General features: G+C 42.6%; 1 protein-coding gene across 3 annotated transcripts in view; it reads right to left on the bottom strand.

Annotated features, from left to right (window-relative positions):
• Epc1 (enhancer of polycomb homolog 1) overlaps positions 1-27,451 on the bottom strand; it is a 90,391-nt gene that overhangs the window by 42,335 nt on the left and 20,605 nt on the right. The window contains exon 1 of one of the 3 annotated variants that reach the window (XM_032885086.1): positions 20,376-20,835. The exons of 1 other annotated variant lie outside the window; for it this stretch is intronic. In XM_032885086.1, coding sequence (XP_032740977.1) covers positions 20,376-20,528 — 153 coding nt within the window. In that variant the 5' untranslated portion in view covers positions 20,529-20,835. Of the gene's footprint in view, positions 1-20,375; positions 20,836-27,451 lie in introns of those variants that run through there. One more of the 3 variants, XM_032885084.1, reaches the window with a different exon arrangement.

Genomic DNA, 27,451 nt, shown 5'->3' on the forward strand with positions numbered 1-27,451 from the left:
CTTTAAAATTAAGTATAAAATCAATTTTACTGTTATAAAAGAAACAAATTATTCACCACTCAGAGAAAAGACTTATGAACAAATCTGGTTGAAACAAAATGTCAGGTTGGATTAAATTTGACCTATAAAAGTAAGTTTTATGTATTCTGTTTTCCAGCTGGTTAATGTTACAAACAGTATTCAGCTATTGTTCCTGTGTGCATGAATCCCCAAACTGACAACTAAGGAACCTGGGACAGTGTGACAGCCTGGGTGAGAAAGTGACAGTTCTGTGGAGTTATCATTTTTTCAGACTAAAAATAATAACAATAATAACAATAATAATAATAATAGCATATAATTTTCTTCCGTAAATGGTACTGATTCCCTTGGGTTCAGCAAAACCAAAACCCCTCAGCACCTCCCCTGATATCTGTGAACAGTATCTTACCATAGCACTTTTAAAAGTCTGAGTGTCTCAAAAATCCTGTTTTCCTCATTTGCTCCTCTTCCTTTATTCATTCTAATTACACACAGAAGAACATAAATGTCTGATAATTTCAAATTACAAATTAGCTTAATATGTGATATGACAAATTGTTTTTGTTTATAATGGAGTTTGAAAATTATTTCTGATTCTACTAGAATTTTTTTTCAATAGTCAAGAAGGTCATGTAAAAGGCGACATCAGAAATGTGGGCTGAAATTCCAGTTCACCATTTTCTAATTTTGCGTGGCATTCTTTAAGCCTTACTTTCTATGTGTCTGTGGATACAGAGCATGTGAACATATGATGGGGGGGAGTATGTCTCCCTTCCCCTATGTTTTTCTGCCTTATTTCTTGAGATACAGTACCTCATTCAATGAGAAGCTTGCCAATCAGCTAGGCTGGCCTATCAGCGAGGTCCCAGCATCTGTCCATCTTGACCCTATCCATCTTGACCCTATAACTTGGGTTACAAGATGCACAGTTACGCTTGGCTTTTGATGTAGGCACTCTGGACTCAGGTCTCCATGTGGACAGAGTACACTCCTTTCCAGAGAGTGATCACCCTCATCCTTTAGTTACCTTTAAAAAATATATTAGGTATTTCCATTATAAGGGCAAAAATGAAATAGAAGATATAAACCTCCCAGTATAATACCTAGCACTTCAAAAATCAATTTTATGTCTGTTTTCTTACTTGAAAAGGGCTGAAAATAATACCTAACTTACAGGGAATAATAATGATAATTATTAAGAATCAAAGTTGTATCTATAAGCCTTGCTCTGTATATTATTCTAATAGTCAGGTTATAATGTACACTGGACTGAAATACTCACAGAAATGCTTTCAGTATAAGTGAAGCACACACAGTGTTAGGCTCAATAGCCAGTACTATAGTAACAAAAATATACAGCCCTCCCAAACAAACAGTAAAACAAAACTCAGCAACTTCTACATGCTTTAAAGATGGATTTATTCTAGTTCACTGTTTCCACTTCATTTCTATTGGCTGACTGTCACTGTCATCAGTTAACCTCTGAAATCATCAAATCTCACTGACAGATTAAGGGCTTTCTATGGAAACTTCAGATACTGTAAACCACAGACTCCAGTTAGCCAAGTCAGCTTTTCCAAAACAATGAGGCCTCTACACTTTGGAACACAAAAGGGAAAAGTAGTCAATGGGGTTCTCTCCTCAGCTTCCAATCAAAATTACAACTGCAATCCATTCCAAATACTACTTACTTAAGTCACACACAATGTACATGAAAATCAGGAATGTTTTCCAACTTAGAATGCTACCTGAAACGACGCTAGTCAAGTCCTTCCGTGACAACAGACAAACTGTGCAGCCACCTTCACGTGGGGAGGAAGGGGAGAGCTGCAACCCTAACACAACTGCAGTGCTTCCAGGCCCACCTGATCCCTGCACCACCTCCTTAGTCAAGTGACAGCACCAGTGACACACTTCCTCTCGTAAGTCTCTGCTTCACTAAACACAGCTCAGACAGCGTTTACCTCTCATAAAGACATTAAGTAAACCATGCTAAATTTGGAACGTAGGAATTCCATTAAATTTGTTGAGAATGATAGCCTGATTCTATTTTTTAAAGACAACAGAAAAGTAGCCACGATCTCATTGCAAGGACAAACTGTAACAGCCGGTGCCAGTCGGTCTTTTTATGTCCTCAAGTCTATAATGCTGTTAACACTGCAGTAACAGATGCTGGCACAGGACCAGTGTCGAAACATTTGTTCAATTAGGGAGTTTCTTCACTCTATAATTTTCAATCACAAAACATCTTCAAGTAAGTGAATGACATTCTCTGTTTTAAAATCTAATCAAATCATGGTCAGAAATCAAACTCTCTTTTTCACAGAAGGGAGGCTAGATTAATAACTATAAAGAGCTACAAAATACAGCCATGTTAAGGTCCACCTCTCATCTGCTAAGCTGGGTGTGGTTGTACACACTATTAATCTCTGTGAGTTCGAGGTCAGCCTGGTTGACACATGACTTCCAGGACAGTCGAGAACACACAGAGAGACCAGACCCTGTTTCAAAATAAAACAAACAAAAGGTTCTCTGAAAACAGGAAGCAGTTAGCAGATGCCTCAAAGGCAAGGTGATGGTGGGCACATTTCATCTTCTCCAGCCAATTAAACAGGGACAACTCAAAGTGTCTTTCCTCAGATTACTTCTAGGAGGACTAAACTTTCTGGCAGTAAATTCTTAGTCAAAGTGACCTCTGTCTGGACCACAGCATAAGCACTCTTTCCACCAACACCATGTTTGAAATAATGATTACTGTAGCAACCTGGATCCCCAGCTGACCTATGGTGATACAAAATGTAACAAGAGCCATAAATAAACTACTGATATTACATGCCTGACCTATGCCTATACTAACATATATATGGAGGATGGGGTGGCACAAACAAAATCTGAAATACGGAAGAAAACTAAAACAGACGCCAAGCGAGAACAATGACAACCTGCATGTGTGGGAAAGTAACTTGTAATGACCTGGAAAGACGGACAACGTACTGTGACCAAACCTGCAGCCCCAGCCAAGGTTTTCAAAGCCGAGAAAGGGGGTTGGGGATTTAGCTCAGTGGTAGTGCGCTTGCCTAGCAAGCGCAAGGCCCTGGGTTCGGTCCTCAGCTCCAGGGGGAAAAAAACAAAAAAACAAGGTAACAAAAGCTGAGAAAGAAAAGAATATATTGGTTGTTCTTCTATTTGGCATTACATAAGATGGGACACAGACACACACTCACACACAGTGGGGAGAAACAATGGGCAGCTAGACACAAACAAAGCTAGTAGGAAGCAGTTTTAGAAGAGACACATCTGGACAGAAACACTGGCTGGCATACTGAGCAGAAAGGAAACACAGTGGAAGCCAACCAGGAGGCAGAACAGCACAAAGCCTAAGTGCCAACAAAGGCACGAACAGACATCAACAGCAGGCAGTTGGAGGCATGCTGTCTCTGCCTTGCCATAGGCAGAAAGGTGGCTGTGAATTATTCCAACTCTCAAAGCCAGGGCACACATCAGATGAAGAGGAGGAAAGCTGTCAGTCAACACAGAAGCACAAAGGCTTATGGAGCAGGGCGCCTCTTTCTTGCGGCGGCAGACCTGTGCCTGACTGACGAACAGGCATGTCCTGTGAGTTTCTGCGCACTTCTCCCAACCTTCCTTCATCTATATGGAGAGTTTCTTAGTCATCCTGTCTGTTACTCCCACTGACTCTCAGATGGGGAGGCAGAGGAGGAGAGGGTGTTGTGTGGCAGTTGTTATTTACATCCGGGGCACGAGGCAACGCATCCAGACCTATACAGTCCTAGGAAGAATTATATGCTATTATCTGAAAATCCAAAGACCTTAATTTACATTTGATGCTGTAGTTAACTGGGACTTCCAGGTAGGCTTCACTGTGGAGATGAATTCATTTTGTCAAAAAGGAGCCAAACCTTCAGTTAGCCGAAAGTGAAGATTATCTCCCAAATACTTACACTTAAGACTATAATTACTGGTTCCTCGATGGCTAGGTTTGGTACATTATTTTTACTGGTCAAATTCTGACCACAGCTGATTGATCTTCTAAGCCCCTTCTTCCACTAAAGTCACATTTGGGATTGAGGCCACTCTGCCACAGTCTACATCCTGGAATGAAGTTACAAAGAACAGAAGCCTCAAGTCAAGCAAAAGAGCAATGTGGTGATAGAAAGAACTCTTTGCTGCAAAGCCACGAGGATGGAGCCAGGTTCTGTGCTCACAGTCCAACCCGTGCCTTCCCTGTCCTGTCTGATAACAGACACAAATGGTCATGCCAGTCATACTTACGGATCTGCACTAAGTGACAGGAGTGTAGTGATGAAGCCTAGTGGTTAAGAAACTTGTCTCATCATAGCAATCACATGGCAAAACCAGCATCTTGATAGAACTTGGAAGTGCAATAGGAGCAAACACAGCCTTGGGCTAGACTGGCTAGCAATGCATGAATAAGTTAACCAACCTAGTCAGAAATAATAGACATTAAAATCCAATGCTAATTGTAGCTGGAGCTCAGACTCCTGTAGTAAAAGACTGTAGCAACCAATTTATATAAAACAGAAGCGTCAGCAGCAATTGTGGCAGCCTGTGACTCTCAGTCTCATAATGTACAACCAAGGAAGGGACCATTAGTAAACTCAGCAGGGGAATAGTCGAGAAATGCTTTAACAATGGAAATAAAGAAGAGCTGCTAAAAGACCCTGAAGCCTTCAGAAGTAAAGAGAAACAGGCCAGATGACAAAAGCCCAGAGCATCTGTCCTAGTTAGCGTTTCTCTGCTGTGATGAACACCAGAAGCACGTTGGGGAGCAGAGAGTTTCTTTGGCGTATACTTTCCCATCATAGAGTCTATCGCTGAAGAAAGTCAGGACGGGGCATGTGGAAGCAAAAGCTGATGCACGACAGAGTGCTGCTTATTGGCTTACTCCTCAAGGCTGGCTCAGTCTGCTTCCTTTTTTTTTGAAAAAATAAGAAAGCCAAACCCCAGGACCACCAGCTCACGAACAGTCCCATCCACAGTGGTCTGGGTCCTCTCCTACTAAGAAAGTGCCTTACAGCTAGATCTTAAGGAAGCATTTTCTCAACTGAGGTCCCTCCTTTCAGATATCTCTAGCTTGTGTCAAGCTGACATAAAACTAGCCAGCACGGCATCACACATCACTTCAAAACCAGCAGCAACAGTTTTCCTGTCTTCAAAGAACTGACTTCTGAATAGAGGAGGCAGCAACTAGAATTTTGGAAAGCTTAGTTAGGAACTTTACAGCTGAGTGAGACGCAGTCTCTTAAACTAGGGAAGTGGCATAGCAGTGGGAATGACAACAATGACCATTTTTAAAAGTGTATTAGCATTCTTTGTATGATGTATGTGTACGTGGGTGGCTCCTCCCATTTTCCTACGGGTTCTGGCGATTGCATGCAGGTCATCAGGCACTCATGGCAAGCACTTGTGCCTGCTAGAACATTAGGAATTTTTAGGAAGTTCCTTTAGACACATGGTATTGGCAATGTTTGTTAGCCTGGCAGACTCGTCCAATTAAATCCTCGACTTCTTGCCAGACTAACCTTTCCACTGGGGCTTACCAAAGCTGAACATGTACACTCAGTGAAAGGGTGGTTTAACACCAGTCTGTTTAGCTGAGTAAGAAAGAGCTCATGTCAAGACATCTCTAATAAAGTCTAGTAATTCTTTTTATAAAACTGTGCCATGTGCCTATAATTCCAGCACTTAGGAGGGTAAGGCTGGGAAGACCAGAGAGTTCATGGCCCGCCAGGGTTACAAAGTTTGACCGTGTACAAACACAACCAAACAAAGGCTACGGGACAAACACATCAAATGAAAGTGTATTTACAAAGCTGATTCTTTAATATTTCCTGATATACAGGAGAAAAAAAAACCTCTTATTTTAGTGCAAATGTATTACAAGGAAAACTTCACAAAAGTCAGGAACCTTAAACAAATTTCTCAGTGTGTGTCCCACTGCCAGGTGGCAGATGGGAGCGTTACTGCAGGTAGTAAAAGCATTTGCCATCAATCTTTATTTCCAGATCAAAGAGATAAAAATGGATGCAAAAAATTTTAATTCAAGTAGGAAATTAATTTTGAGAATTAGAGCAACGTGACTTTTCAGGAACTTCAACTTGGCTTATTTTCATTATGGAAGGAACATAACTGCAGTAAACTAAAATAATTACTTCTCATCTTTAAAACTGGGAGTTTAAGAACAGACCTCTATGTAATTTATCACCTGAGTTTTAAGCACTATGAGGGAAAAGCCATGTGTGCAGACAGCATAGTATCAGCATCGCATTCTGAGAACACATTTTCAAACGTGCAAGTTGGCACACTGAACACAGGACTTCACAGGTTATACTTCAAGAGAGTTCATGACACTCTCATGTCCTCCATATAACCCATATCTTAAAGTCTACTTTTAGTTTTACTCTCAAAACGCCAATAATAGGTGTCATTTAGAATATGATGTTGATGAATGCTTAAGTTCCCCAGAACTTTTTTTGTTTGTTTTTGTTTTTGAGATAGGGTTGAAACCCTATGTGGCTTTGGTTGCCCCAGAACTCACTTTGTAAAAGAGGTTGGTCTTGAACTCACAGAGCTCCACCTGCCTCTGCCTCCTGAGTGCTGGGACTAGAGGTATGAGCTACCACACCTGGCTCCTATTAAACATTCATTTAAGAAACATTTGTTACCTTAATATTAAGTTCTTTCTTTCTTTATTTATTTATTTTTTTTTCGGAGCAGAGGACCGAACCCAGGGCCTTGCACTTGCCTAGCAAGCGCTCTACCACTGAGCTAAATCCCTAACTCAATATTAAGTTCTTAAAGATGATGCTTTCTGCCTGGGTAAAGGGAAAAGGGCCTGTGGCAGCTAACCTTCAAGACTAATCTGAGACGCACTTCCTTCCTGGTATTCAGAATCCTGGCAAATGTGTGAGCACCAAGGCAAAGGTGACCCAATGGCAAGGTGACATTATAAATGGCTTTATAGGATTAGGTAACCAAAGAGCAGGCTTTGGGTGTGTTCTTCGTATTTCTTGGGCCCTATGCTATGGGGGAAGCCAGATGCTAAACGAATTCATGTAGGTATAGAGAGGCCTGGGTGATGATGAACCTCTAGAAGCCATGGGCTGAGAATATGAGTCTGGAAGCAGTTTGCAAGCAAGCAGTGTTGACAACCCTAAATTACTGTTCTTACACTGGAGTGAGAACTGCCAGTAACGTGGCTCCTGGACCTTCTGGAACCATGAGATTTTAACTGGTTGAGGTTTTGAGCTGCTAACTTTTTGGGGTAATTACATGGTAACAGATAACACACATGTTGATACTGATTCTTTGCTGCTCTAACAAAAAGCTAAAATAGAGTAGCTTTGGAACTAGTCCATTGACCAAAGAGAACCCATGACCAAAGAGGTCACTGATGATGCCTGGCAGTGTGTCACATGGCTATGCAGGTGAGGGCACACAAGCAGAGGGTAAGATACTAGACACTGGAAGAGGCAGGAAGTTTATGCTTTTGCCTTTAGATAGATGAAAAGTAGAAAACTTACCTAGTGAACTAGTTGCTGGAACTAGGGACTAGGGAGATGTTCTGAATCAAAGTTAGAAATGCTTTTTCCCCATTATATATACTAATAAATAATTAAATCAAGGGCCAGTTGATGGTCTTGAAAACAGTGCAGTTTCTCTTTACAAATGAAGCATATATTTGGAAATGGATGCTGAGTCAAAACCAAACTCCAGGCACTGCCAGAAATCATGATCCAAATGGCTTGCTGAAAAAGTCAATCACATCTTTCTTGTGACATGGTCTCACTATGCAGCCCAAGCTGGCCTCAGTTGGAACCATCCTTCCTTAGGCCCCACACATTGGGATTACAGTGGAATTACAGGTGAGTGCTGAGATTACAGGCTTAGGCCTCAGTTCACTCTGTCAAATATCTCAGACCACAGAAAAGCTACTGAGAGTCCTGTCTCTCACAGGTGAGCTCATAGACCTCAGAAATTTAAGAGTGCTGTCTCTCTTAATTGTAGGACCAATTAAGGGCTAATCTCAAGGTTATTCTCACAGGCTAGGTGTTAGGTATAGGTAGGTCATGCTTGTGAGATCAGCACTTGGCTGATGGAAGAAGGACTGGGAATCCAAGTTCAAGGCCAGACTGGGCTAAAAGACACTACCTATGTGTTTTTATATGTAAACACACACACACACACACACACACACACACACACACACACAAATTAAACAAGAAATTTCAACTAACAGAACTCAATACAACTTGAAGAAAACTCAAAACGTTTTTAAAAGAATTATACGTGTAGGAACACTGGTCTCTTGCACTGTATGAGACAAGAGATAGTAGAAAACAGACCCTTAGAAGCCCAAATGCTGGCAGAAAGCAAACAATGGTACTTGGCTGAAAACATGACTCAACTTTACCATGTTGGAGGTTATTTTTAGCTTCCCAGGTCAAGAAGAATTATGCTCATGAAACTGAACACCAAAACTATACTCAGCAACTGTCAACTGTACTTAAATTAGGTAAGAACCTGGTTCTGAGTTCAGGCAGTAGTTGGTGAGCCTGGGGGGGCTTTGGGCCGAGTAAGGAAGGATAATCTGCATATGGAAGGTATGTGAAGATGACTGCCATGTCTCTCAGTCCCGGCCACCTGCAAACCTCTAACCGTTTGCCTAGGTAGATCTATGCGACCAACGCATGTTAACAGTATATAAACTCTGAAATCAGATTACAGAAGCCTATGGCCCTTCTCCCACACTTTTACCCTGGAGGAAGAGAGGTGCTATGCTGGAAGGACTGCTATTCTAAGGCTCCAGACAGCATAATGAAGATTAACTACCTCTAAATCCTCAGCCCTCAGTACCAACAAATACTGGTTCAAGCTGCCAAACTTGGGAATCACCTGTTGTGGAGCAGGAAACTGCTAGTACAGATTTAAAGGGTTTTCCCTGTGGAGCCCCTCACACTCTTAAGAGTTCTTTCTCATATTTCGCTAATAAATCTAGTCTTGCTCTAAAACAAAATGAAACAAAACAAAACAACAACAGAAAAGAAAGGCAGGATAGGCAAAGGAGCCAAGTGAACCGTGACAAGTGGAGTCACCAGCCAGAGACCACGTCGGGCTCCCGTTTATCATAAAAGGGGTTCCTGCATCTTCTATGAGAAAAAGTGATTATAAACATTCCTAAGACAATGTTCTAACCTTTGTACAGAGATTCTTAGGTTTAAATGTATCAAGTGGCAGAGCAACTATGAGAGCTTACAAAGTATCTAGCTGGTCATGGTAACTCACACCTTCAATCGCAGCATCTGGGAGGCAGAGATGGGTAATCTCTGCAAATTGGAAGCTAGACAGTCTACATAGTGAATTCAACACCAGTCAATGCTGAACAGGAAGACCTTGTCTCAAAACAAAACAAAAAGCATGAAAAGTCGCAAAACTTAAAAAGGCAAAGATCCCCTCCCCGCCCCCATCGTCTCAACGTGTTCTAGACAGCTAATAACTCTGCTGTCTGAGCTATCCCACAGGAAACAACTGGTCTGAATTGACTCTCTTGTCCAGTAAGCAATGCTTCTGAATACATTAAGTCACAATAAATCATAAATAAAACTAGACCCCACTGACAAAGCACTCCACAGCCAATAATATACCCTTTGTAACACCTCTGTCTTTCTGAGCAAATGTAAGAATTATATATTATATAGCACTTTACATATTAGCTGCCATTTCTGGAAAAGGCAGTTGTGTCTCAAAACTAACAACACACACATACAGTAGGGGGAGAGAAAGATGGATAGACAGACTTCACAGAGAAACATGGAATCAGGACCCAGATGTAGATAATTCACATACACATTTTATCTAATGCAATGTTCTCTGTGACTATTTTTATATTGTGAAATGTATACAGGCCACCTGTTAATAACTGCAATGATATCCTAATAACTGTCAATTAAAAAGCCTCCAAAACTTCCAGAAAATCTCATAGTATGAAATTAATTAAGCCTCTGTTAAGGACCAATGTAGAGGATGAAGGAGAGGTCTCAGATATTCCATAACAACCCATAAAGTCCACTTCCCGAGTATTAAAACATCTGTAATCACAACACTCGGGAAGCAGTGGCAAAAGGCAAAATACAGCAAGACCCAGAGTCCTCCCTTCTCTCAAGAGAATATTTATCTATGAGGAGTGAGAAGAGCTCTCCTAGCTCAGGGGTTTAGGAACTTGTACAGTGGAGCAGTCCTCTGCAAGCTCCTACCATCTCTGACGACAGCACGGTTAGCCCTTAGAGCTCAGCCTCTAGTGGGGGTTTGTAAACCGTTATTAAAGAGCGTGAAAACAACTGTTTCTCTGGCTTTTCCCTGCGCTCTGATTTCAACTGCAACTGTGACCCAATTCCTCCACTTTTCCTGAACGTACCAGTTTATATTTCCAGTTTCTACGCCTTGCTCTAACTGGTTCTGCATATCCCCCAAGCAGTGCCTGAGTAGCTATTCGTTTCCTCATCACACATAACATCCACCTTCCCTTGGTTTCCACAGCTAGCCCAACCATGCTTTTTCTTGGCCTTTCTTTCCTACTCTCATGCTTTTCTGGAAGCCATGGTGTGCTTTGGTCTGTCCTCTAGAGCTCAGCTCATCCCCAATATTGCATTGGGGTCATTCCTAAGAGTATGCACACCTGGAATAACCTGACATCAGGACTCTCACAGCCACTTCTAACACCGTCCTGAGGTTCTATCCCAGAGAGCTTGATTTCACCACAGTTGTACCTCTAAAACCTAAACTCAAGCATCCTTCTCTTTCCTCTCCTGACTCAGTTCCTTTCCCTACCCTATTCTTGAAACAATCAACCCCACAAAGCCTTTCACTCCAGTGAGTCCCATACCAACTTTCTCTATTCATTAGACCCCCTGCATCTTCGTTCTCTGCTTACAGTTCAAACCGCATGGCTGACATCATAACCTGTTTCACAAACACTCGTGATTTCATTACCCCTCTCATTTTCTGTACCTCCTGGGCAAATGTCAACCTTGGATGAACCCCACTGTCTACATTTTCACTGAGTTGTCCAAATGATCACTTTAGAATAATCACAACCCCGGCTTCCAGCAAATCCATCATTCCAATCACATTTTCACAGTAAGTTTAATCATCCAGGTTCCCTCCTCACAGGGAGTGATGATCTCATCTCATGGGTCACAGAGAAACACAGGTTTATGTCAGTTCATCCTCATTACCAACTCTACTACCTACCTCCCAACCCCCACATAGCTTGCCTTCCCTTCCTCAAGAGAGGGGGTATTCCTTCTCTAGCTAGTAACCAACTCCCCAGTCAAATGGATCCTGGGGAGACAGGGAAGGGCTAATCAAGAGCAGAGCTACCGAGTTCGAGAAGATGGGATCATCTCGTCTTTTTAAATGAAATCATTTTTATATTAACTGGAGTAACTTACTGTTATTTATACCTTTAAATGCTTTATCTACTTTTGTGATTACCAATTGGGACACATTTTTTCTGCTCTTTGAATGGTAATTTCTTTGTTTCCTTTCTGAAACAGGGCTGTGGTATGGGGCCATAGTGGCCTCAACTATATAGTTCAGGCTGGTCTCAAACTCAAAGCAATCCTCCTGACTCAGCTTCAGTGTTACCATTACAGGTGTGCCTGATGCATAGCCTCATCTTGGTGATCTGAAGTGCCAGATGCTGAGTTTTGTGCTGCAGATTAGTTTCCAACACAGGTTGTTTTAATCTCAGAATTGTTTGAGCCTTGTGTTCAATCTTTCAATCCTAGAACAGTCATTAGCTTAGAACAAACTGGTGATAACTTTCCAGAGTGCTTTCTAGATTGATGTCTCTTCTGGCCAGGATGGGTAACGTTCCAAGCTCTGTGTTTCTAGACCCATCCCTCCTCCCACAGACATGAAGTTTCTGTCAGCTCAGCACAGCTTCAGGAAGCACAACAGGGCCCCTGGCACTCTTTCTATGCAGCTTTTGTATCAGTATCCCTCAAAGGCTAAATTCTGTCTCTAACACACTGTGCTGCCAGCCTGTACTTGGGATTTCTTTCTTGTGCTTCGACCAGAATCCTCAAAACAATCCGCGGCTCAGCTTTCTTATCTCCCTTGTCTGGATTAGGACTTTGAAACAGTTCTAGACATCATCTGCAGACCTCAGTCCCTTCCAGTTTCCACTCTGATTGTTTCTGCCAACCTCCTTAAACGTTTCCATTCTTGAATGGCACCTCTTACATAACAGTTCTTCCCGAGTTGCTAAAGTCTATAGCATAAGTCATAAGCTAAAGTCAAACAATACTATTCAAATGAAACAGCACTACTTGTTATAATTCCATTGCTTTTACAACACATGAAACAAATGCAACTTCAGAGTGGAAAGGCTCATTTTGCCTCACAGTTTAAGAGGATGTAGACTACCATGGGAGTGAGGTATCTAGAGGGTCGTGCCACAGTTGCTTGTTATAAGATGCTGACCAATAAAGACAGATCCACTGAAGTGAGACAGGAAGGGCTATTTCAAGACTGGATTCCCAGTGACTCACTTCCTTCAGCTAGGTCCTATCTCCTAAGGGCTCCATAAACCCCCCAAAACAGCTTTATCCACTGGAATTCCAGAGTCTAAATACATAAACCCACAGGGACACTTCCCACCCAGCCTATAACAAGTAGTGAGCCATGGCTTTCACGATTCACACTCTCGGTTGCTGGCTGTACTACATTCTCCTATGCCGAATCACACTTGGATTAAGAGGCTTTCCAAAGTCTTTGGTTTCTATGTTTTCCTCCCTAATTTCCCCCATCCCAGTTTAGTGTCCCCATCACCTATCCAGCCGCTCAAGTAAAACCTGGGCTTAGGCTGATTCAAATTCATCAAGTCCTATTGGTTCCACCTCAAAATGTATCTCAAATCCACTGAGTTCTCTTCATTTCCAAACAAATAAACTCACGTCCACTCTTGCCCAAAAAACTTATTCCCCACATGGTATTTCAGAATGATATTAGAAAAAAACGGGTAGAATATGTTCTTCTTTATATAAAACCTATTTCAAAGCACTTGCAACTACTCACCCCTGAGCACCCTACAGCCTCCCTGTGTTTTGGTCACATAGGTCTTCTTTTGGTTCCATCCTTGGGCTTTCTCTCTGGAAGGTTCTCTACCTCAAAATTCTTCAAAGGGCTGGCTCATTCTCAGCACTCAAGTCTCAGGTACTTAAATGTGCCTCGACCACTACTTAAAGAAAACTGTCTGCCTCCTCTCTGGAATTCTGTATTTTTATCTTACTGCCGTATAAGAATCATGTTAAAGTTTACTTTTTCATACTCCCCCTTCTCATCAAGTCATTCAATCCTGAATACTGACACTACATACTAGACACTATTTCAGACTCTAGAAACACATCCATGTGCAACTGAAGCACACACAATTCCCATCATCACAAAGCCAATAGGCTAGAGTATGAGACCCACAGAACATCCTTGTGCGGTCACTGCTGCACCCATGGGACTTACTTGCTTCCCAGAAAATGCAACATTTGCTACATAAGCATATAAACCTTGGCTGTTTACTGTTTGCACAATGCCTCTCACCTCAAGGATCTCTGAAACAATGACCAGACTTTTGCTTTACACGTCAGTATTAGTACATTTATACTGTTCTAACCTCAGACCTCTTTACACTTCAGTGTTAGTACATTTATACTGTTTTAACCTCAGACCGCTTTTATCAATAAAACATAATTTGAAGCTGATTACAGAATTCTGGCTCTAATCCCAAGTTCTTACAACAATCAAAGTACTCTGACTATTTCATCCATTTATTTCCTAGATATCCTTTAGAACTGGGCTTTAAATTTGAGCCTGTCAACACTAGACCAGAACCAATTACCCATGAACCGTAATTACCTTCTTTGTAAATGATAGGCAAAGGATGACATTAATTCCAGATCTAAGGCACACCACCTTTTTTAAAACAGGAAACCAGTATAGGTTAGGACCTTGTCTTTCTCAGCTAAGATAGCCTTGTGTATACCCACTCAAGCAACATCACAGGTTAGACTAGTCTTAGATCTAACTAATATTCAGTTTTAATAATCACCTAAACTTAAAGACAGTTTATACCACTGTACTGTGGAACTCTCTAGGGAAGAGAATACATTTTACACCAGATAATCAAAAATTTCGGATTACATAAATGTTAAATCACTTTTGAGTACCAATAAAAAAGGTCATTCTAAAACCTAACTAGTATGTGGCACAGCACGTGTGTGCTCATTGTTCTTACATGCTTCTTCTTACGCCTCGGAGTCACCCTGTAAGGCAGGACCAGACTAAGGTCCATCCAGTAAGGTGAAGTGACTTGTCAAAGGACTCAGTCCAGGTGCACTGTCTCAGTGTATATAAGTGTTATTTGGGGTTCTAAATTATTAACATAATTCTAAAAAGACTGAACTGAAAAAAAAATCATCACTCGCATGACATTTTAAATTATGCCTCTATACTTGGTAATACTGAGGGGAATCTGTTGCAAAATTCAGTAAGCTATGCCACAATGCATATCCAAAGGTGAAGAGCTAAGCTTTTTAAAGAGCTGACTTCTGCACTCCTTAAGGCTATAACCCAGAGCCTTCTCAAAACCAGCAAGTTTGCTATTTATGTACAACACAGCAACAGGTTGCCAATTGTTAGATGAAATTTACTTACTGCAGTTAAAGATGCAGAGCTGGGCACCCACTAAGTTTAAATTACTCCAACAGCCTATGAGCATTTAGAGGGTTCGCAAAGACTCCAGTCTATGAGCATGCAGAAGGCATCAGGAACCTACTGACAATGACCCTATGAAAGCAGTTAAACAGTGGGTTCCTATCTCACAAGAGAGTCACTGCCACTTTTTCATTTGTGACAGGGTCTCCCTCTTCACCACAAAGGTAGCTTCTACTCTGTCCCCACCCTAAGCAAAACTGAAGGCATGAACCACCATGCCTAGCTTTAGAAGTAACATTTTAAAGGTCCAAGACTTACTTCAGAAGTTAAATACATTTTCCTGTCTCTAAACGTTCTATTATACTTTCCTTTCACTTGTGTACCCAGAAACAACTTATTTTTACTAGTTAACTATAATATAAAATCTCATTTCCTTGTGTGTTATCTAATTGTAAGAAGTGGAGTCATAGATGGAGTTGTAACAAGTATTTTCCTATGTGTATGAAGAATACTTACTAAGAAGTGCTTAAGAAAAACACCTAGCAACAAGCGCTTAAACTGCCAGGCAGGTGTGCTGGGGCCCCTTTGATCCCAGAAGCAGAGACAGGCCTACCCCTGAGTTCGAGGCCAGCATGCCTCTAAAAATAAAAACAAACAAACTTTAAAAAATAGTCCACTGAAAAGAGGCAGCCAAGGCTGTTATAGAGAGAAATAAAAAACAAAAGAACAAAACAAAACAAACCCAAAGCATAAAAAGGAACAAACAAAACAAAACAAAATACAACCAAATAAAGCCCATTCTGTTTTTAATAGAACACTGTCTGGTATAATGTTTAATCCTGAGACTTACAAGCTTTTAGAAAGTCTTCTATCCTGTGTTTTTTCTTTATTTAAATAGTGCTTTTAATTAAATTCTAGTAATAAAAAGAAAATATAATTTGGTAAAAAAAATTGTTAATCACAACCTACAGAAATTCTTTTAGATACATAAGCCATCCATCTTGTAATTTCGTAACAAAATGAGGTTGAACTATACACTAATCCCAAATATCTGGCTGCATAGGTATAGTAAAAGGGAGTTTAACTCAGACCCAGACACCACAGCCTCATTGCCTCGGGGCTGAGGTCAGTGGGAACTTTCCATAGGTCGCTCTGTAGTTTCTTCCTTCAGTCTCTCCCTGAATCATGTTTTCAATTATTATCCCTTCATTATACTTATTTTAAAAATACTTGCCACATGGAAACAAAGAGTCTCCATTTGACATTTTAAGGTTTGAGCCTTCTCCTTTCAAAAAAAAAAAGAAAAAAAACTTCCCAAAACTTAATATGCTTACGGAGAGAATTCCAACTTCTAGAAGGCGTGTGATCTCTGAATCCCAGTGTCTACGACTCAGGTGTGATACCACAGCCCTAAAATACCAGTAGATTCAAAGTAAGCAGCAACCTGACGGCCTATCTCAAGTAATCTGAAATCATCAATAACAAAACTTTTACTGAAAATTAAACTTTATTTTCTCAAATATCTTTGTGCCCAAATCCTTTACCATCTAATGCAGAATGCCCCAATCTTCTCAATTTCTTCCTAATCCAAACTCCCTTAAGTTTCTTAATTCTGCTTCTGTGACAACGAATAGTTTACTTCACTTGCAGGACTATTCACAGAATGGAAAAATGTGCCAAATTTTGCAGCTTTAGACATAAGAGATAGACTTGGCTTAACATATTAAAGGGGGGGGGAAGCTTGCTTTCAAAAGAAAATCAGTTTTAAGCTTATCACTGAAACTGTCAAATTTATTTCTATGAATCCAAACTAGATCTCTTAAAAATGTTAGATGTAGAGCTTTTTATATTGGGAATATGTGCGTATTTCCAATTTTTCCTCCCCTAAAATTTTCTTTTAGAAGAAAACTAACACTGTTTATAAATCCTTCACTTGCGTGTGGTAACCCCAGAATGGAGGTGAGACAAGGCAGGACTACAAGACTGCTGTGTCTAATTAGAGTTCCTTAAATCTAGAGCTGAATTAATCAGTTTTAAGAGACTGCATGGCTAATACCATTGTGTTATCATTGATAATCCAATCACTTCAAACAGCCCCGCCAATCCAGACTCCCTGTAAACGGCAGCCTGTTCCCTATGTCCCACCATAAAAAAGTAGCTCCAATTTGCCAAAGGGCACTTTAAACACTAGTAAAAGATCTGCAAATGTTTCCATACACGAAAACTGTAAGGTCCCAGCTGTAATCACTTGGTCAGCTGTAACAAACCCATCATCCAATGGGCTCATCTCTTTGGAGAGGTACCCAGCCGGCCTCAGTGTAAGTAAAACTGTGGCAGCACTGTTCAGTTCTAATAATGACATTACCTACTTACGAGATGCTAAGTGATAACGGGGCACTCACCCCTCACTGGTTTTCTTTTTTATTCCCCCCCAGCCCTAAAGCACTCGGGTTTGGTTTTTGTTTTTTTTTTTTGGTAGTTTTATTTTTGTTTTTTTGTAGTTTTTCAGCTTTAAAATTTACATGTGACTCTAAATAAAAAAAAACTTTCTAGCCTTACTCTTTGACTTAGCTAGTTACTTACTACACTTTAATTGAAGCACTGAATCCCTAATTCTTACAGTCAGTTCGAGCACTACAATCCAGTTTTCAGTTCTACAGTAAAAGTTTTTAAACACAATAACAATTTGCTTTTTAACCTCCAAAAAGGGGAGGGATGTGTTTGTGTGTCATCCTTTATTTAAACTTGTTAAAAAATTAAGCATGCCTAATTAGGCCAGTATCATCATCTTTTCTAAGGTGCCAGGAATGGCCAGATGCTCCATCACTAAAGTGGGTCTATCCTTTGCTTGTGGCTTCATTCTCACAGGCTTGATACATTTATTTCCTGGGCTGGCCTCAGCCTTCTGAATACAGATTGGTGCTACCAGCTTTGTTCAGTTGTTACTACTATGACTGGCAGAACAGGAATACGTTGAGAAGTTATCATCCCAGTACTACAAGGTTTCTAAGCTGGCTATGGTGGCTTAGACCTAATCCCAGCACCCAGGAGGCTAAGGCGGGCAGGGGTGGGAGTGTATTTGAGATAAGCCAAGGCTACACAACCAGATCAAAACCTAGATTTCTTTAACCACACAAATTACAATAAAGGCGACAATTATATTCATTGGTAGCTTTACATGCCATACATTTTTTTAAATTATGAAACGCTTCCTAATAAAAGCAGTGGATAAGAAACTATGTTCATCTCAATCTGCTTTGTCTAATTAGAATCCTATAAACCCAGAAAGTTGGATTATGATAACTAGATCCTATTTCTAACCCTTTCAAGACTGAGACTAAATTAGGATGCTATCTTTTTTCTGAAACTAGATAATTCAGGTCCCAGGTTACAGGACCTGGCAGGAGGCATAGCCTATGTGTTCATGGGTGAGCCTCACTGTAACTCTTCTTTTAGTAAAAAGATTAACTCCAAATTATATTACATTTAGTACTTTTCAACATTGTACAACATACTTTCACTGCCCTGACTCCCAGAGCCTGTCACTAGTGTGGCCTGACACACAAGACTGTGGAACAGTTTATTTCCTGAGGATTTTAATTTCTTCTATTAAGAAACTTATGGCTCACCATACAGTTTTGGCTGGTTGTGACTTGAAGAATTCTAAACAGATGATTGAAAAAACTAATCCCCATACCTAATAAAAGTTGGAACTTCACCTACTAAAACCTGTGACAACTACTACACAATACCAAAATTGTTTCAGTGAACAAAAATTATTTGTAAATGTTAATATGCAGGGACAGAGCCTTCCGTTGAGCTCAGCATTCATTTTAGGTTGTAGCTCTCAGGACTGTCCAAAAGGCTCAAAAAGCAAGACTTAACTCAGTTTCTAAAGTGTACTGTTGTTGGTCTTGCTTAATGATTTCCATCTTAGATGCATAAGATGCAACAAATTCCTCAAGCAGGGAAAGACCAGCACCCCAACTTGAAAGTAGTATCCATATACTTACATAGAGAAACAAAAATAAAACAAAAAGACAAGATTCTGCAATCACAAGTACTTTAATTAAAAAAAAACAAATCACTTATTTTAAAAATAAATGTCACCATTCTACTCTAAGTTGATACAAGTCAACATAAAGAGCACTGCTCTCACAGACAATAAGCTGCTAGAAGTCAGTACACTACCCCACACATCTCATCTACACTTAGCACTCAGCTGTGAAGTGAGATTCCAGACCCTCCACCCCAAAGTAACATTTGACTGTCAAAACTATTTACTTTAAAAGGTTAAATAACCCAAGCAGTTTAAAGAGTTTTATTTTGAAAAACATTACAGAGAATAGAAATTCTTACAGGACCAACAGAAGTATTACAGTACAATTTCCACAACAAAATTGGAGCACACAGTCCACGGGAATCCCCGACTTCCTTCAACTGTCAACACAGGGCACCTGTATAAGTGGCTGTACCTGGAAACCAATGGACGCAAGTCCTTAGAATTAGAAGTCATCCAAGTTATAATGTTAACATCTGGGGGAAATGTGCAGAAGAGTCTATTATCTCTGTGTTCGGACCCACCTCCTACAGCAAAGTAAAGGCCACAGCAATAGTAAACACCTATTAGCTGTATAAACAGTAATGTAACTACTGCAGCCCACCCAGTTCGGATACCTTCATGTCAGGATGTCTGTGAAGAATTCACTCAACTTTAGCTACGCTATTGATACAAAAGGACCTTAGAGCTTTAACGTTCATTGAAACGTTTATTCTCTATCTTTTCCTCTAAAAACAGGCGAACCTAAATTTAATTTACAAAGAACTAAAAAGTTGCAGACTTTAGAACAGAGTTACGTACTGTAAACAAATCTGCAACACTGTCTCAAAGATCAAAAAGTAGGAGACAGGTTTTTTTTTTCTCTTCCCGCCAGCACTGCGGGTGGAAGCAAGACTGTACCGGGAGTTTCATCTTCAATAAATTTAATGGTGTCTGGGCAGACCCGGAGCACCTTCGCCACTTCACTTTAGGAAGGGGAGAGAAATCAGCCTGAGCCCTAAAGTCAGCATGACAGGCCCCTCCGAGGCTCCACGTGGGGACTGCACCGAGCCCTCTGGCAAGTGCGCTCAGAGCCGGCGCCCGCAGCCTTTGCCAGGCCCCGACGGCCCCAGAGCGCCACCTAGCGGCCCTGCGAGGGGCCCGCAGGCGCGGCCCACTCCCGGCTCGCTGCACCCCCACCGCCGCCCAGCCCGCTTCCCTCTCCGGATATGCACAAGGCCCAACCCAAGAACTGAGACCACAAAATGGCTGCCGGCGGCTTCGTCACGTGACCCCTTTGTGCCTTTCGGGCCCCCGAACTCCGCGGGACCCGGGTACCAGTGGCCGAGGACGGCGGGAGGCCTTCGAGGGTGCTCCGCCGGGCCTCAGCGGCCCGGGACCGAGCACCCGGGGAGGCGGGGGACCGGCCCGGCCGGCGACCGAGAGTCGGCGGCGGAGAGAAGATGGCGGCCATTTTGTGTGGGTCTGCTGCTCCGCCGCCGCCGCGGGCAGCGGAGGGCGCGGGCCTGGCGGCGGGTCGGACAGGGGAGTTAACACGTACCGACTCCTCTTCCTTCTCCATTCCGGTGGGCATCTGCGGCACGGCCCGGTTTATCGAGGCGTATTCGTGCAGGTCGGGCAGATCCTCACAGCGGAAGACCGGCAGCGGCTTCGAGGCGTCCAGCGCCCGCGCCCGAAACGACAGTTTACTCATCTCAGGCGCAGCAGATACCTCTCCGCTCTGGGGAAACGGCCCCGGCCAGCGGGATCATGGAGAACCGGAGTTTCGGTCTCCACTCGCCTGCCGCTGCCGGGGACTTGGGGGCGGAGCGCAAAGCCCGCCGTCCGGGCCCTGACACCAGCCGGGAGGGTGGGAGGCTGTGCCGCTCCGCGCCTCGCTCACTCGCTCTCTTCAATACGCCATGGCCAACATGGCGGACATTAAAACTCCACTGTGCGCTCTTCAGCCAACCCCAGCCATTCCCCACACTGCATCGCGCAGCGGCGCGGGCACGCGCGGGGGGAGCGCGGGCTCGAGCGGGCGCCGGCGCGGCGCGGCATGGGAGCGCGCGTCCCGCCAACCCCCGGCCCGCCGGCCGCCTGCCTCGCCCGCTCCGCCCGGCCGCCTCGCGCCGCCCTGCGTGGTGCTCGAGAGAAGGGCGACGAGCTTGGCGCCCGCGCGGGCCCTGGAAAGGCCGGCGCGTAGAGCGGCCGGGATGTTCGGGCCTGCGTCCCGGGCGCGGGCACCTGTCACCGCCGTGCCGCGCAGGGCGAGCGCAGCGCAGTGCGGGAGATCCAGGGACTTAGAAATAAAAACGCACGCGAAATCATAGGCTAACTCTCAGTCGAACGAAACTTTTGATGTTGATTCTTAACAGGTTCAGCATCAAGTCAGGGATCGGTCTCCAACCCCGGGCTCTCTATAACCACTACTTATATATTCAGCTCCTAAGTAGTTCCCCCCCCCCAATCCTACATTTTATTCATCCCTTTCAGTATAATTGAAGCAAGCAGAATAATTACCGCAAATTGTAACAATCTTAAGTGAAACATTTCAGACACAGTTTCCAAATCCCAGAGTAAGTAGTGCTAGCTAGCTAGCTCATGAATTTCTGTTGTATTTAGAAGAAACGCTATTTCTACATAGTTAGAGGTTCACACTTTTGCCATCTGTTCTCTGGAAAACTTTCTAAAATCAAATCAAAGACCTGTGGTGGTTCTGTGATCACATCAGAAATAGAAGGTTAAACAATAATTTATTAAAACTTAGATGTTGATAAGACTGCTAATATCGGCTTGTATTATACATGAAAATAAGTACCCAAATATATCTTTTCAATAAAGTATTTTATAAACCGGGAAGATCGTTAGGATAGATTTTAAAAGTTTGGCGGCAAAAATTCAAACGTTCAAGATTTTAAAAACGTGTTGTAAGTCTGATTTCCTCGAGGGCTACCAGCTAAAAATAATCACTACTCTTAAATACAGGGCTTGATAGAAATCTTTAGTTTAGAGTGCACAGACAAACTATCTCTTACGTTTGGTCTATGTAACATTAATTATGTATGACCTTTGTCTCACAAGAGCACACTTTGCTTCACTAGACAAGGTAGGTCTAGGAAGAGAGCAGACAAGCAGGATACAGACTGCAGTTCTTCAGGATTGTGCTAAAACTCCAATACTGGCAGCTAGCTCCTCTGGAAGGGAGTGGGACTTTCACCTGCCTCTCCTCCAGCTTCTGGGTTCACTAACTGCCTCTTGCAAGGAGGTAGGTAGGATGAAAGCTAGTGCATACTGTTGGCAGAAGTGGCGAGACTCCACTGAAGTAGTCACAAAAGTTTTGGGAGAGGATATCCGAGTGAGATTATGCAGATAAGCATGGGTTACAGAAGGGAAGGAGAAAGAGGGGAGGGAGAGAGGAAAGACAAATCTCCGGGGCATGGAAGACTAGATCACATTCCAGGAATCGGAAAACTGTCAGATCCACCATGGAACATGACTCATATCTAGCCAGGTTCAACCGTTAGGGGAACACTGGCTGTTCAGTGTAACAGTAGCAATCCCTCAGCCTGTAATATGAGGTTACTGAAAATCCTAGAAGGAGAATTTATGGTTAGGGAACTGAAGATTTTAGAGGACGAAATAGTGTCAACAGTCAATGAATGAGCTGAGAAAATAACTTATTTTTATCTTCATTGGAGCAACAGCCTAAGGGCTCCCAGGCAGGGGACCAGTAGCATGCACGAAGTCCTGGGCGCCAATTCCAGCAGCACAAAGCAGACTGACAAACAGCAGCCTATGGGTATATGTTTCTCCATCCTACAGCAGCAGTGATTGAGTCTGCAGCCTATGGATGTGTTTCTACACCCCACAGCAGCAGGGACCAACTCCGCGCAGCCTGCGGACAGATTTCTACATTCTACAGTAGCAGTAATGACATTGCAGAAATAAACTGTGTTTTCTAGAAATGTCTAAATTGTCACGACATACAGATCTGCATGCACATCAGTGGGCCCTTTTACATACAACATGCCTGCTAAGAAGCATGTTTTCTAGTCAAGTTCTCCATTCATGTCCTTGTACCCTGGAATCCAACTCTCAGGCCCTTCTAGGCTTCTCAGGACCCAAAGGAGTTCCACTCCTCTGCCACAGTCACTTCATAGCGCCTCATTCTGGAGGCAGAATTAAGTAATGAAAGCTCAGATCTAATTTTTCTCGGTTCTCCTACTCAATGATTCCTTAGGAGGAAAAAGCACTAGCCCTGCACTGTCTTTAACTTTCTCATCGCTCTACTTAAACCTCCCCAACAGAAGCTACAGAAAATTCTCAATGTCGCCAAAATGTGTGCTAGCATTGTATGTGGAATACACTTAACTTTTTCTCAAACAGAAACATGTTTGGGGAAAGATTTGGAGCTAAAAATGGCTATAAGTCACAAACACATGTTAAGAGAGGTGATAACGGGCTATCTCTGTAGGGGACACAAATGAGAAAGTATGAACCACACATGGAGAGAGCAGTCAGGGAAGGGGATGGGGATGCAGATCTGGGATCCCAGCAATCAGGAGGCTGAAGGAGGAGAGCAGGGCTATAGCCATATTGAACTTTAAGGAAGCACCTGCCCTAAGAAACCAAGCAAGCAATATATACTCATACACACATATATACTCACATGCATACATATGCTCAAATATGCCCATCCCACACATTCATAGTCTCACTTATACACTATCGCACTCACATGTATACATACACTCATACAGTCTCACACATACACACACACATATACTCACACTCACACATTCTGTCACACACACACACATACACAGTCTCACACACTCATACACACATATACACACACATACACACATACACACTTATACACCCAGTCTCACACATACTCATACACAGTTTCATACACACTCATACGCACATATATACAGACAAACTTAGTTTCACGCACTCATACACACATATACACAAACATACTCACACGCACTCATAAGCATATACACACATACTAAAAGTCTCACAGATTCATACACATACATATGCACAGTCTCACACACACCAATATATACCTATACACACACCGTCATACTTAGTCTCACGCAGCACACTCACATTGTCATATTCTCTCTCTCTCTCTCTCTCTCTCTCTCTCTCTCTCTCTCTCTCGCACACACAGACACACACACACACAGGCACACACACAGGCACACACAGGCACACACACGCACACACAGTGAGTGGCTGTGGCAGCAGACAAGTTGACCAAACATCACATGATGGTAGCACAGGTGTGGTTCTGAAAGATGCTGCACTGACTGGTTTTGTGTGTCAACTTGACAGAAGCTGGAGTTATCACAGAGAAAGGAGCCTCCCTTGAGGAAATGCCTCATGACATCCAGCTGCAAGGCGTTTTCTCAATTAGTGATCAAGGGGGCAGGGCCCAGACCATTGTGGGTGGTGCCATCCCTGGGCTGGTAGTCCTGGGTTCTATAAGAAATCAAGCTGAGCAAGCCAGGGAAGCAAGATAGTAAGTAACATCCCTCCATGGCCTCTGCATCAGCTCCTGCTTCCTGACCTGCTTGAGTTCCAGTCCTGACTTCCTTTGGTGATGAACAGCAATGTGGAAGTGTAAGCTGAATAAACCCTTCCTCCCCAACTTGCTTCTTGGTCATGATGTTTGTGCGGGAATAGAAACCCTGAGTAAGACAGATGCCAAGGGGACGTGAGGCAGTATCAGAGAGACAGGTACTTGTAGAGGAGCTGAGCTACAGGAACAAGCCCGAGTGAAGAGCGGCTGCCAGGTATGCACGAAATGGAGAATTGTTCAGCCAGGGGATAGCAGGACGCTCCTGCAACAATCCTGCTACAAAACTATCCAGTAGAAGTGGTGGACAGTGTACAGGAGAAAGTAAAAAGATGCGAGTCTCTTTGGAGTGGATTGGAGGTGCTTTTGCTGTTTGTTCTGAGACAGGGTCTTGATATATAGCCTAGGCTGGTCTGGAACTCACAAACTGTCTCTACCCCCTGAGATGCAAGTGTTGGGTCACTATCCTTTTGTATCCTGTCAGTCCTCCCTTCCTCAGCCTGCCCCCAATCACCCCAGGAGGTGCAAGGTTCAATCAATGGAAATAATAATTACTTATAATGTTGTCATCCTGATATAATGAGCACAATTTAGGGTGTGTCTTTAGTGGGGCTTCATAGTACATGCCACAGGTCAATTTTCCTGAAACCCATGTTTCTTTACTCAACCAATATGTCCATAATTGTTCTGTATTTTGCCCAGGAGGGAAGCTAAAGTTGGCTTTGATATGGGAGTTAAGGCCTTCTGTAATGCTAACATATAATTTCCAAAGCTGAGCACTCCAATGGGACAGGTCAGTCTTGTCAACTCCAGGAGACAGCACAGCTCTCCTGCTTCCAGTGTCTGATCCATGCTTTTCTACCTTCCTGTTCGGCTCCAGACTGTCTTCTGAGATCCTCTTACAAGAGCGTCTTGAGGACTGAATGGAAGGACCCATGAAAAGCACTGATGATGTGCCCTGGCCCACCCAGAACAGTTCACAGACGCAAATGCACTCTCATGGCCCTGAGGATGGAACTGGGCCTCACACTCTAGGTCCAGTTCTGCACTCACTTTCATAGATCACCGCCCTTGCCCCTTGGTTTTGAGATACCTGTTCCCTGTGTACCTCAGGCTGCTGTGGACTCCCCATCCTTCTGTTTCTGCCTCCCAAGTGCTAGGTATCCTCCACAAGATCAATCTAAGATAAATTCTACTAACCTTCAAAATCAACTCAGTATCAACTCCTCTGTGAAACTTAATTCATCTAAATGCACTTTTACAATCTGAAAAACAAACAAGTAATTAGGTGAGCTCAACCGTCCTTAAGCCTACCTGAACTGTGCTTTCACTGAAGTCAACTCCACTTTCAAACAGCAAGAATAATGCCTGTCTTATACTCCATGCTTACTCCACCGCTTCCACGACAGTCCTATTTGATGTGTCTGTCAGGTTGGAGAAGCTGGTGAGAATATGGAGGTTAGAATAGAATCTCTGCGTCTGATTTTAAAGTCTCAGAAGATTAAATGGAGAAGAGAGGACATGAAATGGGGAAGGAGGGATGGCAGAGAGGAGAGAGATGGGTCAAGGGTTTTGTTCTTTGGAAAGGTGGGGGAGATTTGGACATGTTTATACTACATGTTTATTACTAAAAGCCAAAAATGGCAGAAGGGTTTAACCTCAGGACAATCTTCTTACTCACAAGAAGGAAGACATAAGGCCAAGTATGAAGAGTAATACAAAGAGTTAAATTCCTTGATAAAACAGCAGAATTATAAATATCATAATATCAGTTTAGTTAGCAGATGTCCAGCTTCCTCATGCCCAAAAGCATTTAATAAATATTTACTAATAGTTTATTCAGAGCTAGGGTGAAGCAGTCTGTGCGAGAGAAATGAGAAAACACAATACATATGACCTCTCAGGGGCAGATGCTGTTGCTGTATACATTGGGGAAATACAAAATTAGCTTTTTTTTTTTTTTTTTTTTTTTTATTTTGGAGACAGGGTTTCTTGTGTAGCTTTGGCTGTCTTGAAATTTGCTCTGTAGACCAGGCTGGCCTCAAACTGGGAGATCTGCCTGCCTCTGCCTCCTGAGTACGGACATAAAGGGCATGTGCTACCACTGCCCAGCTGGAAAATAACATCTTTAAATATGAATGCTGATACTGAGCACTGTGCCAAAGCAGCAGTACTGAATGAACATGCTTTTGCTTAAGGCAACGATTTCCCTTGTTGTTCCTTTCATTTTCATTCTAAGCCACCTAAGAAATGGCAGTAAATAATTCTTCCAACATAACACTTAAAATACAGACTGGGAACCCTATAAGATGTTGTTGTTATTGTTGTTGTTGTTGATGTTGTTGTTGTTGTTGTTTTTTTAACCTAGAAAATGCTAGAAAGGAAATATGACAGTTTGTATTGCTCCCAGAAATCATAACTACATGCTGAATTCTCAAAATTGTGACTTATGCCTACAATTTAAAAATGTCATGAAGTCATACCCAATATGAACATTAAAACAACAACAACAAAAAAAAAAAAACTCAGCCAGGTAGTGGTGGCACACACCTCTAATCCTGGAACTCAAGAGGCAGAGAGGCAAGGGATCTCTGTGAGTTCAAGGCTATCCTGGTCCAGGGCAGCCAGGACTACACAGGGAACTCTGTCTCAAACAAACAACAATAACAACAATAAAAGTCCTTTAGGATATCTTACTGTGTAAAGTTATATACTATATATTCTAAAGTTATACAAACTTTACTTACTACCACACAGATTTTGTCAAAATTGAGAATTTCTATCCCACTACGAGTGGCTGAATAAGTTTGATAGTCTTTAAGATGTGTCCCTTCAGCTCCTACAAGCCATGGGGTGTTTGCTCACCCTGTGGGAAGGCAGTGAAGACTCGGATGGCATTTTGACGTGGAGTTTGCTCATCATAGCTGGAGAAGTGGTGGAAACCCTGAGTTGGAAACCACTGAAACTTGAGTTCAAATAGTAGTGACTTAGTATTTAACAGAGAGACCAGAATTCTGTTCTAAGTCATGGCTATGTCGTGA

Source organism: Rattus rattus, chromosome 14 (genome assembly GCF_011064425.1).
Source record: "Rattus rattus isolate New Zealand chromosome 14, Rrattus_CSIRO_v1, whole genome shotgun sequence".
Lineage (NCBI taxonomy): Eukaryota > Metazoa > Chordata > Mammalia > Rodentia > Muridae > Rattus > Rattus rattus.